The sequence below is a fragment of the Rosa rugosa genome, chromosome 5, assembly GCF_958449725.1.
Source record: "Rosa rugosa chromosome 5, drRosRugo1.1, whole genome shotgun sequence".
NCBI lineage: Eukaryota > Viridiplantae > Streptophyta > Magnoliopsida > Rosales > Rosaceae > Rosa > Rosa rugosa.
The window spans coordinates 27854008-27868913 of NC_084824.1; the positions used below are offsets into that span (position 1 = coordinate 27854008).

The window sequence follows — 14906 nt, forward strand, 5'->3', positions numbered from 1 at the left end:
TGGGCCTTTCCGGCCTCTGTTTACGGGTCGTGGTCATGGAAGGGAGGTGTCGCCCTCTGTTGTTGGGTGGTCCAGCAGCTGTTCCTGTAGTTTCCAACTTCAGCGGTGGTCCATTTCCAAGGGCACACGCGGGAGGCTAATGACAATTCCGGGTCGTGGGCATATCCTATGGCATTGGGCCTCTCCGGTGGGTTTGGGCCTATGCTTGTGGTTCTGTCCTAGATTTTATGTGTATTTTATTTACAATAAATCCTTGCCCACTCTTGATAAGGAAATGTAGGTTATGTCCCTGTCTGCATACTCAGTATGCCTTGGCTGCCCTAGAGAGAAGGCGAATCATGTATTGGTTCCAATCTCCTACTGGTAGGATGAAACGACATGTCGTTGGATTTTTTCCCCGTTGTCAGCATATTGGGGAAGCTACTTTAATAGTTTTATGACATTGCTTTAACTTTCCGATATGCCACCATTCTTGTAAAGCAAATAGAGTAGTCGATTTGACACCTTTTGCTATTTGGTGCATGTTTGAATACATTGTCGTTGTAGGTACTCCAATTATTATTCGGGAGGTCCTCATGCGGTGCATTGTAATATGGGGTTTAGGCTCTACACCCCCCCCCCCCCTTTCAATGTATTCATCTGTTGCATTAATCAAGGCTTGAGGACAGCCATACAGCCCTTATTTCCCAAAAAAAAAAAAAAGGAAGTGGACGATCAACCCAGAAAGAAAACGAAGAAAATACGCCAACAAAGATCATGTACATTTAGTTTGATATCAAACTCTGATTTGCTGACACAGGCTATGTGTGTTTATTAAGATGCTCTGTGGTGACAGTAAAATTGAGAGATCATACGACATGGGGAAGTAGACTACTGAATTACTTAGCTCGGTGTGCATATACCCTACACAAATCAAGTTGGACCTTTGATTGCTGCTGTAAAAGCAGCTGGGGAGTAGCTGATTTCCACAAATCCGTCGGTAGGTCCATGGAATGTTACATGAGAATGCAGTATATTTGTTCTCATTAGTAGATTTTCTCATTAGTGCAAAGAAAGGTCATTGATGATCTTTGTTCCTTTTTTTTTTCCTCTGAAAAGGGGTGCAGGACATTTAAAATCATAAACTATTGACGAAATAAGGAAGAATACACCTTCAAGTTTTAAGGTACCCTTTTAAATGAATTTCAAAATCTCTCCATCTCTTTTGTTTTGCTTCCTCAATTCAGCTGCTTTGTTTATGTTCAAAATTGATTATAGAGGTTTATAATTTTCTTTGCTTTTCTTTGTTTCTAATACTAGAGTTGTGAAGAGTCTTGACAAGCAAGGTGAGGTGGTCTGCTTCCAACAAACCCAACTGGTAAGCAACTGCATTTCAATGTACATTTTGCCTTTTTCTCATGTATCATTTACTTATACTGGTATTTATTGGATTCCCAAGTTTTATTTGGATGTCCTCTTACGCAATTGGTTGTTGTTTATCTTATGAAAAGATGAATCTTAATTGATCTGTTAGTTAACACACATTTGTATGAGTACAAATATTATTTAATCTTATCAACAATTGTACTGTTTTTGTAGTAGTTAACACTACTAGAAAAACCCTCCAATGCACACAGATGACATTCACACAGATATTCACACAAATGCAATTCTGTATGAGGAAACGGGCAATGCACACAGATTTTTGTATGAAAACAACATTCACACAGAAATCTGTGTGAAATATATTCTGAAAGTGAGACCATGAAGAAACTCACAAAGATGATCTGTATAAAATATAGTGACACACAGAAATCCGTGTGAAAATTTATCTAAAACTTCAGGGAATCCTGCATATGTGTCAGGCACTGTCACAAAGTATCATATGAATTATGGAGACACACAGACATCCGTGTGAAAACTTATTTCGGCTCCAGAGATTGTCGAAAATTCACACGGATTTCCTTATGAATTACGATTATACACAGCCATCTGTGTGAAAATTTATTTTTGACATCTTTTTTGATTTTCCCAAATCAGCTTTCCATCTTATCAAAATTTGTCGTTTAATTGCACACACAGTTGTCTGTGTGAATGTAAGATTCTTCAATAATTGTACTAAGCTTATATATTTGTAAATCGATCGTCTGTGAGTTTGTATCATCATACTTAGAAACTGAAGTGGTCTTTCAACTTCTAGTTTCAACTCTTCATTTTTACGTATAATTTTCAAAATGTCAGGTAGGGGTCTGAGCAAGAGTCGTAATCATGAACCAGTTCGTATTCGCTCTCAATCTCCTCCATATAGTGATTGTCTTCAAAACTCCACCGAACAAATCAATGTACAAGTGCGCCCTGTTAACCAATCATCTCCAGTGGGTTATATCGAAGGCTTTCAACATGCTCCACCTACGTTGAAGGTAGTACACCCTATACATTCTGGTGTTGTTTGTCCGGGAGGTCGTGTTTTACCAGCCTGGTTTTATCCTGGGAAAGACCCTCGTTACCCTATTAAGCTCACTTGTGATGATCCCAAAGAAGAGACTCGTGCCTTGGACGCTCGGGTTAAGATAGAACAACTGGAAGCAAGCTCAAGTCGTCCAAATTATGATATTGTACTTTATGATTCATCTGATGAATAATGAGAATGTTTGTGCTTTTACGTTGTTATAATAAGATAACATTTATATTTCTTTATCTATATGCGGCTACTAAACAAATGTTTAATTTGTTTGTGTATGTACCAGATGCACATATGTGTGTTTTTTATTTTTTATTTTTAATATATATGTTGTCATTTTAGTATGTACTATCTATAATGCATTATTGTTGGAGTTTTTGTAAAATATTATATCGTATTTTCTTTTTGACACTCAATTGCGGATAATAAAGGACATTAATTAAGTTTATTGGCAAAAGCTTACAATAGAAACAATATCAAAGCTACATCTAAAACATAATGTATAATGATAATTATCACTTTTTCTTTAATTATTTTTATCATTTATATTTAAATAAGTATTTTCATTTAATAAACACACGGAGAAGAAATCTGTGTGAAAGTATAATTAACTTTCCTCTTTCAATTCTATTTCCAATTCATTGATGAATTCGTATCCCATTAAACTTCCAACTCTTTCTCTTGCCGCACTGACAGAATATACAATTGCTTGGTGCTATATACATCTCTATGAATTCAGCCTTCTTCATCAGTTAAACCGATCAAACATTTTGTTTTCTTCCAAAAAAATTGCCTATCAATTCCTTCATAAGGCTTTTCATATGAAAGTTCAGAGGCAAATTTTTCTTCTACAGGTAAGTGAATTCGTTATATGCTGAATTATGCTTGTAGTTGGGTTTCTTAATTACTGATCATAGGTGAATGGGTTTGGGTATTTCGTAGTTCGATTATATTGGTCATTGATGGTTGTCAAATGTCAACTGGTGTTGGAAATTTTATTTCTTCATGTTTCTGTAGGATGGGTTCGCTGTGATAACTATTTAGGTGTTGTTGATCTTGTATCCACACTAATGTAAGCAATATGGACAAAGAATGGGTTTTTCTTGATCATGACACTGATGAGTATAAAGGACTCCAAGCATTCATCAACCATTCATTACAGTTTTCTTCATTTCGAATAAAATCTCATGCCCTTGTAGTAAATGTCGTAACAGATGGCCCATGTTAGTGCAAGAGGTTGAAGATCACATTTATGTTGACGGGTTTAACCCCGACTATGTAAACTTGCCGTGGGTAGAACATGGTGAGAAGTTGCCTGAGTTACCAGCACTTAATGTAGCAAGACCCTTTAAGCCACATCAACCAATATCAGTAGGCGATATACCAGATATGTTGCAGGATGCTTTTGGCCTTCATGATAATGAACATTTCCCAGACATAGAGGTTGAGGATTTGGCCAATCATGATTCCATTCCAACACCTGATGCAGCTAAATTTTACAAGCTAATGAGTGAAGCTGACATGGAGTTGTTCCCTGGCGCTAGGAAAAAGAAGATTGACTTCTTGATTAGATATTATCAACTCAAAGATTTGCATGGTTGGAGTGATGTTTCATTCACAGAGTCATTGAAGCTATTGAATGAGTCATTTCCCGAGGGAGAGAACCTCCCTGATAGTTTTTACAAAACCAAACAGTTGGTGAAAGATCTTGGGTTGTCATATGAAAAGATAGATGCATGTCCAAATGATTGCATGTTATATTGGAAAGAGCACTCCGAAGCTACTTCTTGTAGTATTTGTGGCACAAGTAGTCGGTACATTAAAGGGGCAGCTGAAGATGGAACATCTGCTAAAAAGATAGCAGCAAAAGTACTTCGCTCTTTTCCACTAGGACCAAGATTGCAACGGTTGTATATGTCTCGGCACACAACCGAGTCAATGATATGGCATTCTACAAAAAGACCAAGAGATGGTTTTCTCCGTCACCTAGCCGATTCTCCTGCTTGGTCAAAGGTAGATGAGCTATATCCTAATTTTGGAAATGAGAGTCGTAATGTCCGTTTGGGTTTGGCTAGTGATGGGTTCAACCCGTTTGGCAACATAAGTACATCACATAGCACTTGACCGGTTGTGATGTCTGTGTATAATCTTCCACCTTGGATGTGCATGAAGCAACCGTACATGATGTTATCTTTACTCATTCCCGGACCCAAAGGGTCCGGTAATGATATCGACGTTTACTTGCAACCTTTAGTGGAAGAGCTAAAGAATTTATGGAATGAAGGGATTCATACATATGATGCCTTTACTAAGAGTACATTTACAATGTGTGCAGTCGTATTATGGACTATATCAGATTTCCCAGCTTATGCCATGTTGTTTGGTTATAGTACTAAAGGCTATAAGGCATGTCCTGTTTGCATGGAAGAAACTGATTCTATTAGACTGCATCATGGAAATAAAGAATGTTTTTTGGGGCATCAACGATGGTTAACTATTGAGCACAGATATCAGAGGTGGCGAAATAGCTTTAATGGTCTCCCAGAGCATCGTGGTAGACCAACAGTAATGTCAGGAACTGATTGCCTTAGAGCTTTGAGTGGGTTGAGGTTTCAATTTGGGAAGGGAAAAATACCTGCAGGGGTTCGAAAACGATCACGGTCATCAACATTGCAGCAAGAGCCAGTCAAAGGAAATTGGAGGAAAAAAAGTATATTTTTTGATCTGCCATATTGGGAGCATTTGCTCTTGCGCCACAATCTCGATATTATGCACATAAAAAAAAAACGTCACAGATAGTGTGGTTGGTACATTGCTTGGGATGAAATGGAAGAACAAAGATAGTGCAAAAGCTCATGAAGACATGGTACTTTTGAATGTGAAAAAGGGTCTTCACCCTAAATCACCAGGCGGAAGATATCCTCCAGCTATTTTCAACTTAAAAAATATGGAGAAGACCACTAATTGCTCAAATATTAGTAATTGTGTTCGTGTTGAAGAAATGACTTTGGTGGGACTTAAAAGTCATGACAATCACATTCTTATGCAACATCTTCTTCCAGTTGCCATTCGCCGTGCCATTAGTTGTAAGGTCTTAACCACGGTCTTGTTGGAATTAAGTTCATTCTTCAGATAATTATGCACCAAGGTGGGATCAGCTGATTATTATGTAAATTTGTCTCGTCAAATTGCTTTAGCTATTTGCACACTAGAGGCTATCATGCCACCGGCATTTTTCGACGTCATGGAACACCTACCAATTCACTTGGCTGATGAAGCTGCTATAGCTTGTCCAGTTCAATACCGCTAGATGTATCCCATTGAGAGGTATAATAGTTCTTATCAACTATCTATATATTTATAGTTTAAATGCATCAAGATAATAGCAAAATCCTAAATTTATTAACATATTCTATTTGGTGTTGGCAGGTATCTGTTCACATTAAAAAAATATGTGAGAAACAAAAATCTTCCAGAATGATGTATCGCTGAGGGATACATAATAGAAGAATGTCTTTCATTTTGTGTCATGTATCTATCTGATGGAATAGATTCTAAAAGAACAAAAATAGGTCGTAACGCCGATGACCCGAACAATGTCCCAAGGTTGGGATTGCCAGTCTTTGATAAAAAAAGGGCGTGCTCTAGAGAAACCATATGAGTTCAAGTTAACTAAAGAGGATTTGCTACGAGCTCATACACATGTTCTCATCAACTATCCAGAGATCAAATCTTATCTAAAGTAAGTTATTAACTCACTACATGTTGAAAACTTGATTATTAAAAAATTCTATTGTTCTGTTTCACTATATCATTAGTAATTCTTCTAATGGATACTTACTAACAGTGAACATGTGGAAAGAGAAAAAAATAAAAGAGGTCGCCGGTCATGTCAAGATTCTGAGAGATTGACAAACTTATCATTTGCTGCATACTTCAAGAACCTTGTAAAGTGTTCTTGCTTTTACATTTTAATGGTGACCGTTTTTGTCTACTGCATTATCAAACTCAGCTCTCAAACTAACTTTTGGTAAATTATGATGTAGACAGAGACAAAGGTTCGGAATGGTGATAGAGGTATCGACCTTGATGTTATAGCATTAGCTGCAGGCCCTGATGAAACTGCCGGGAGATACAAGAAATATGTCATCAACGGATTTCGCTTTCATGTGAAGTCTTTGGACACCAGATCCAATGCTCAAAACAGTGGAATATTTGTTAATGCCGGATCTAACTGTTATGCTACTGCTGATGACCATCGACCAAGAGATGGAATGCTTGACTACTATGGGATATTAACAAATATCATAGAGCTCGACTATCACAGTGGTCGGAAAGTATTATTATTTGATGGTGATTGGATTGATAACCGAACAGCTAATCGAGGGATAAAGAAGGATGAGTATGGATTCTTATTAGCAAACTTTAATCACTTGCTTCCTAAGCCAGACACTTTAGTATTTGCCTCACAAACATTACATGTATTTTACGTAAAGTGTCCTGTTGAGTTGGATTGGGATGTGATTGTGAGGACAAGACCGAGAGATTATTTTGACATGGGGGCAGACTTATCACCTGAGCCATATGCACCTCAGGAACTACATAATGGAGATGATGATGGCGAGGACGTGACTGTTCCGAGAACGGATATGCCAGACATTGAGTTGGATTAGGTGAAACCTGCATGTATATAGTTGTATTATTGTAAATAATGTGGTTTTGGAACATGATGGAATTGCAGCAAAGGAAGATAGAGTTTTTGCTCATGTAACGTCCTACTGACTTCCCTAAAGATTTCTTTTTATCTTTGTTTGTTCATTCAATGACTTGGATCATTAATTTTGAGTTCTTTTCAATGGTCATCTGGTTTAGTTTTCTTATGATTTTAGCTTTATTATCAGTTGATCCCTTTCTTTGTTGCTAGTCCTTACTCTCCTAACCCTCATCTTAGGAACATCTCAAATTTATTAACTAGCTGACTTCAATGATTTGGTATTGTAGTACTCATGTTTTGTGTTCAATGCTTATGAACGTCAAACATGAATAGTGGGACAAGCTGGTAGCTAGACCATGTTTTTGATGAAGGATTAACTAATGATCAATATATGTAACTTATGGAAGACAAAATGGTCATGTATCTTAAGCAGGATTATAAAATTCAGCATGGATGCACTTATATTTTTATGCTCAAAGAGAGTCTAACAATCTAATAGATACCATAAGAAAATGAAGCAAATAACCTTTAGTTTATTATATTCCCTGGAAGTGCATTTTTGTATTCTTGTCAATGAGTTTTGATGTAGTCATAGTTCTTTTTCTATTGTAAATGTATGTTATTAGTACAAACATGATGAAAACCAAAAGAATTTTAAAACCCCACAAATTGAACAAGGGCGGGAGACGAAATGGATGTCCCGCACCAATGGAACCCATACGGACTCTTGTGGCCAAAATTAAGCCTTTTATGCCAACTTTTATGATGTGATACACGGAATAACATGGAAATTTAGGGATAATACACATGTCGGTGTGCATGTACCAGATTTATCAATTTATTTTACTCCCAAACACCCTAAACACAGAAGCCTATCTCTCAACAATGTCTTTCTTTCTCCCCAAAACCTCAATCTCTTTGTAGTAGGCCGCTCGGTCGATTAGGCTCATGTAATTATCTCGATTTCAATCGAAGGTCAGTATATATCGAAGGCGTGTCCTGTACTTGTCAGCTGTTTCTCAGTGTTTTATGCAAATTGTGAGGCCGGTATTGTCCAAAAATTGAAGCTACTAAGTGGTCTTTACTGGAAAGAAGCTGCAAATTTGCATAGGTACTGTCGTTCTTAATGGGGTAGACTGATTGCACATACCCAAGCATAATACTTTTCTTCTAAAGACAAGCCTTACTTGTGTTTTTGATCATTCCTTGTTCAGGTTTCATATATGTATCTATACTATATTATCATATATGAGCAAGAACATAACTTTTATAGTTTGCTTGTTAAAAGCTATCAAAATCATATATAGCCATCCCAATTTTCATACCAGGACGGTGTGCCAAGAACATAAATTATCAATTCAAGCGTTTTCCGTAATAACCTTTATTGACAAAGGCCTAAATTGGTAATGGATTGTGACTTTAAGTCTACACTTTTAATTTATATGCAACATCAACTATTTATTTCATACCTGAGTATTTAGTTAGCCGATTACAGTATCCTGTTGTTTTATGTTTGATGTGCTCAATAATTTTGGATGTGGTGCTGGAAAAGTAATAGTTGTATCGGTAATAAAGTTTATAGGTTATAGTGCATTTGTTTTCAGATATGAAGAGCTTTCCAGGTGATGTTAATTATGGCTTTGATCAATTAGGCTTGGACAACATGGGGGAAGCCACCAGAGGAGGCATTAGTGAAACAACAGATGTGCAGAATGTTCTCCTAAGGTAAGAACAACAAAGTAATGTATACAATGAGAATGCTTCAAATGGTAATGATGATGTTAACAATGAAGATCAAAACAACAATGGGAGAGGAAAAACTATAATAAAATGGGGTAGGCGCGGAAAGAGGGAAAATGTTTTGTGGGATGACAGTGGTGCGCCAATATGGCCAACGGAGAAGTGTGGAGAATTTTCTCGTTATCTTGAGTATTTGGCCGCTAATGCTGGACTCTACCCTATTGATGTCAAATCCTTTGCTGAATTCAAACGGTGGGACAGCCATGATAGGATGTGGGAAAGAGTTAATGTATCAAATACCAATTTTTAGCTTTTCATACTTGAATAAATGAGTTTGTTTAGATTAATTTGTCTACTGATTTATGCATCATATTGCAGGGAACTATAGATTGGTCTGTTCCAGAGACTTTGTCTAAACAACACAAGATTAGGAAGTATGTTGTGGACATAATCAATGTTCGTTGGAGGCAACATAAGCATCAACTAAAAAAAAAGTTTTGGGAACCACATCAAGATTCTCCTGTACGGTTCTTGTGCAGTGAACATGGTGTGGACGACGGTCAATGGGTTAAGTTTGTGGACAACTTAGACAGAGTCGAGATGAAGGTAAGAAAACAATATATCCAAAACTTGTTAGTAACTGAAATTGGGGTTTCAAATATTACTAGTGTTAACTTAGAGATGGTTGTGAATAGGAAAATGCTGCAATAAATGTCAATAACATGAAACAAAAGAAGATTAGCCACACAACTGGAACTTTGACTTATGCAGCTAAAATCTATCAATGGGTGAGTTTAAGCTATGATCTTATATCTGATCGTATACAATATTGAGTGTTTTATTTGATGTTTATTTAATGAGAATCCCAATTTCACTTCTACTATGTCATTCTTTTAATGGTTTGACATGTCCCATTGAATGAGCGTCATCTAGGTCTGCACCGTAATATTATTAGTATCATCTATGATTAGTTTGGTGTTAGGAAGTAAATTTGTGTTTTTACACATTTAAGTATTGTTCTTACATCATATATAGTGTGTTTCATATCAAACCATGCTTTAATTAGCCTCATATTGTTAATATCATCTGTGATTTGGTGTTGGGAAATATATATCAAATGCAAAAGATCTTTAAACTTGCTAAACTTGTTAACCATATGATGTACAAAGTTCAAAATCTTCATGTAGTATTATTTATCTATACTTCTACAATATTATAACCACTGCATGTTACCAGAAAGCTAATAAGTTCTTATTTGACAGCAAGTTGAAACCAACAAAGATGCATCGCCGAACCGTAAGGAAAGATTCAAGATAACACACCTAAAAAAGGGTTCCAAGACACAATACATTGATGAAGCATCCACACAAGTTGTGGTTATTATTAAGGATATTATGGTTATGTGTTTTATTTGAAAGGCCATATAGTCATTGAAATAGATATAATTTGATGATTATGTGTGTTGGTTGTAGCTTAGCTTGGAACAAAAAGAAGCAGAAAAAAGGAACCAAAATATCGACATAACCCTTGAAGTTGTAGAAGACATATATGCAGATGTGTTTGGTGTTGAGAAGAGAAACCGCATTAGGGGAATGGGGACCGGGTAGACATGCATGGTCGGATGTTCCGTTTATCCATATAGAGAAACGAGTGGTTTCAAAGGAGGTGGAGGCATTAAGAGCTGCTATAGAGGAACAAAAAAGAGTGTTTGAAAGAGCATCCATGGAGGTTGAAAGATTGAGAAGTGAAGCTGCAAGAGAGAGGAATGAAGTTGCTGAAAGAGAAAAACAACGTGAGGCAGAGTTGGAAAAAATAAAAGATGAACAAAAACAAATGATGGAGAAGATGAAGAAAATGGAAGAGAATATGCAAATATCTTTTGCTACAAAAATGGTTGACATGATGAAAGGGGCTGCTGGTTATAACACACATTTTTTGAAATATTTTCAGCAAATTTCTCTAGTGTCATCATCTCAAGGGGAAACTTCAATGCCTCAAATGCTATCAGCTCTTCCAGATGAAGCTCTAACCATGAGAATGCAAGATGCATCAAGAGAAATGCAATAGGTATGTGTTGGTGAGCATATTTCAGTTACCTATTAAACAGTACTTTATTGTTGCTATATAAATGCACATGAATGCTGTTTAATGTTGGTCATTTTGTTAAATTTTGTTCATCTTGACCAACAATTATATAATCTTAGGGAATTGAAATAGGCCTTATTTTGTATCAGGAAAAATGCAACAACATAAACTCTTAATGTATATTAATGTGAAGCATGGTGTATGTTTTTATATATTAATGTAAAGTTTTGTTTATGCTTTGATGGATATTGTGAATATTTGAGCTTTTATTTTTTTGGTCTTAGTTGCATTAAATATATGATTTATTTAGTTATTTAAAAAAATATATAGATGACCATAAATTAAATTGAATATTTTTTTATTATTTTTATGTTGACAAAACACGCAGTTTCTCATCTGTGTGAGATAATTATTAATAAAAGTAAAATAAGAATATTAATAGCAAAAAGTATTATATATTGAAACACACGGATTCTTGGGTGATTGGACGTAAGAGCAGGAGTTGTGGCTTAAGTGGGACCCAACAAATGCATTCACATAGATTAGACAAATCCGTGTGAAAATAGTATTAGCAACGTCAGTAATACGTATAGATTATTAATCATTCGTTGTACCGTGTGTATTAACGTTTTCACACGGATATCTGTATGGAATACTACGATTTCACACGAATTCTCATCCGTGTGTGATGGGGGGTTTTCTAATAGTGTAGCTTTCTGAACTCTTTCCTCACAAGCCTATATATAATAAGATTTCAAATTCTCACATTTGATTCCATTCACATTTAAGATAATAGTGAATTTAGTTCCATTAGTTGTATATAAATATACATATGTTGTAAGACATAACTAGCTAAGCACTTCACTATCAAATCATGGATGGGATGTGTGCATCTGGAAACCACAATATAGGTTACAAGACTTTATAGATGATTTCAATTGGTATTTTGTTTTCTGTCAATTGATTTGTGTTTTAGCAACTCCTTTCAGGTAGTGGTTTGATATCAAACTAAATTTACATTTATAGGTCTCAGGACATAGTTTGAACTATGGTACGCTTTTAGTGAAGTACTCTTTGGTTAAATGGCTTCTTCATCACAGTCTCTTACACGACCTGACGGAGATTAGGTACATCTACAATTTATGACTTCCATTCCTAGATAGATTTGAGAAAGATATTGATATTTTTATGTTTATGTGGTTAACAATATAGGAAGTACAACTCTAGATGCACTAGAGGCAGAAAGACATCGTAGGAATGCCCGACAAAGAGAAAGGCGACAGTCATTAAATTCCTCACAACGAGCGGAGAGTTCAGCTCAAAGACACGCCAGTTATCAAATGCGGCAAAATATGAAAAATACAAGTATTGATGAAAATCAACTGGAAGGACGGGAAGGTAACTTACTACCTTGACTTTCCTGAACTAGAATGTATTAGAAGTTTTGTAATCAACCCAACACAACCGATTAATTATTGAATATTTTTTCAATTCATGTGTCTTCAATTCTTTTATTTGTTAGCGGTCATAGTCGTTAGTTAGGTAGTTTATAATTTGTTCAAATACAAAACTTTTTTGTCAACAATATTTACTTGAATCATAGACAAGGATGATATGGACAATGAAACTCGAACAATGGAAAAATAAAAATAAAAGAAAACAAGCTTTGTAGTTCCTTTCCTGGCCAAAAAAAAAATCGTTACTAAAACAGTTGAATTTCACTACTATTAATGGTTACTCATGTTCGAATATCAAAACTATTCTTACAATACAATTATAAGTACTATTACACATGAAACACAAGTAATGTACAAACCCAAAATTATTATGTGTATGCAGTGGCTTATTGTTAATATTTCACGTGTTACAAACAGGTGCGCCACCGCCTGTGGCAGCGTTCTGATGGCTTTCCGGCCATGTAGGGAACTGTTTTTGGTATTATATATGTTTTACTCGTTGATACGAGCGTTTCGATATATAATATGCAAATTTTGGAGTTCGTATGGAATTGTTATGATTTTTACGGTTTCATACCGGTCGATTTATTCGATCCGTGAGGATTCGAGCTTCCGATCGACTTGTGGTTTTGGCATATCGATCGTAGAAGTATTCCGGAGACATTGGGTGGTCTCGGATGTGGTTTCGCCTCGATTGGCGTCACTTTGGGGATTTTAGTTCAAAACAGGGGTTTCAGACTTAAATCGTTTGTGGATTGTTGCTAAGTTGAAACCGTATGTGATTAGGTACTTGACGAGGTATCCTTGGACGGTTGTTTTGTGGTGTGGCTGCCTTGTTCTGTATTGAAGACGCAGCGGGAGTTTCGAGGTGAGTAATCTCACAAGGTTCATTAATGAACGGAGTTACCATTATTGTTTTGAGAGTTATTTAGTTAACTGCAACTATAGTTGGTATTAGTGGCATTCCTGAGTGAATGACCATGTGTGTATATATATATATTTACGTGAAATATGTATATTCTTGTGGGTTGATGGGTGATTTATGCAATAGGGATTGATGGGTTTCATTCTATTGCTTGAGGCTTGACTTTTCGGGAGACAATGTGTTAGGAATTGGGAATTCCTATTGTTTGGGAAGTGTCAAGATTTGTGTGGGTTGTCTAATGTTTGAGCTGACGACCTGGGGAGGTCTGAGGATTCGGGGTTGCTGGGAGTGATCCGTGTGGTGATCTGTCTGACGATCAGGACTTCACGCCTTTGGCCGGGTGAGTGGATACGATCAGTTAGAGCTCTAGTCCGTTGTTGGTACATCATGGGGGGTAGTGGGGAGCTATCTGATGCTCATGAGTACGTGTTTTTGAAAGAGAGTTTCGGGGATTCTTTCTTTTAAATGTCCTGGGAGGACTTGTGAATCATATTATATTTGTTAGGTTAATGATAGATATGATTGAGGTGTGTGTTGATGTGTTGTGTGTCTAGATTGGACTGATTTGTTGTTGGTACATTGTAATACCCGAAAAAATCCAAATTAAATTCCGTGGATTTTTAGAAATGATTTCACGATAGTAGGAGCGAGTACGAAGCTTGGAGAAGTCGTGGAATTAGTTCGAACGATTTTATTTTCGAAAACGAACGTTTTTAGGGGGTCAACAAAGTTGACTTTTTATACGTTCAAAATTTGGGAAAACTTCCTTCATGAAAGTTGTAGAGCTCGTCGATACGAGTTCGTGGACATGTGGAACGCAATATTCGGAGTTCGTATGATTAAGTTATGAATATTTTAAAATTGGGTTTTTTCTATAAATAGAGAAATTTTCCAAATTCTTTCATTAAGGACGAAACTTTTCCCTTTTTGCTAAATAGTTCCTCCGGTTCTCTCTCTCTCTCGATCGAAAACCCTCAGACCCGGAACTATTCGACTGACCCGACCCGGACCCATCTCCGGCCTCCGGCGTCCTCCGGCCACGACCCGGCCCTCCTTGTGATCGCCGCAAGCCGCCCAGTCGCCTGGTGCCACTGTCTTGCACCGCCGTTGCCCCCAAACCTGGATCGAAGCGACCCCAGGCGAAGTAACCGACCCGACCGGATCTCATCGACGCCGGCGTTGCACGGGCCGATCCTCCCCATTTTCGTGATCTCCTCCTTCCCCTGATCATCCTCATATCCTCCTTGCTTGACGATTTGGAGTGTGGAGTGAAAGATCACGAGTTGAAGATTTCGACGTCCCTGATTCAATCTGGAATCTGATCAGACGCACGAGATTAATCCAACTTCAACGCTTGATCTAGGACGATCTAGGCCGAACCAGGCTTAGCTCCAGGTATGAAAGTCGACCACCCTTTCATTTTGAACCAGTTTGTAGTTGGTCACTTTGCCATCTGAGGTGGTTGACCGGCGTTGACCGCCGCGTTGACCGCCCACTGACCACCGTTTGTGGCGGCGCATCAGACCATATTTCGAGTTTTCATTA

At 37.1% G+C, this 14906-nt stretch overlaps 2 protein-coding genes across 2 annotated transcripts; both read left to right on the plus strand.

The window, feature by feature from the left end:
* Positions 1–3661: 3661 nt before the first annotated feature.
* On the plus strand, positions 3662–5750 carry LOC133711482 (uncharacterized). Its single transcript, XM_062137595.1, has 4 exons — positions 3662–4544; positions 4776–5150; positions 5236–5526; positions 5638–5750. The coding sequence occupies exons 1-4, from the start codon at positions 3662–3664 to the stop codon at positions 5748–5750; spliced, it is 1662 nt and encodes a 553-aa protein (XP_061993579.1).
* A 3010-nt stretch (positions 5751–8760) lies between these two features.
* On the plus strand, positions 8761–10501 carry LOC133711483 (uncharacterized). Its single transcript, XM_062137596.1, has 6 exons — positions 8761–8879; positions 8994–9183; positions 9273–9328; positions 9434–9500; positions 9590–9682; positions 10367–10501. Exons 1-6 carry the CDS (start codon positions 8761–8763, stop codon positions 10499–10501), a joined length of 660 nt encoding a protein of 219 aa, XP_061993580.1.
* Positions 10502–14906: the final 4405 nt, after the last annotated feature.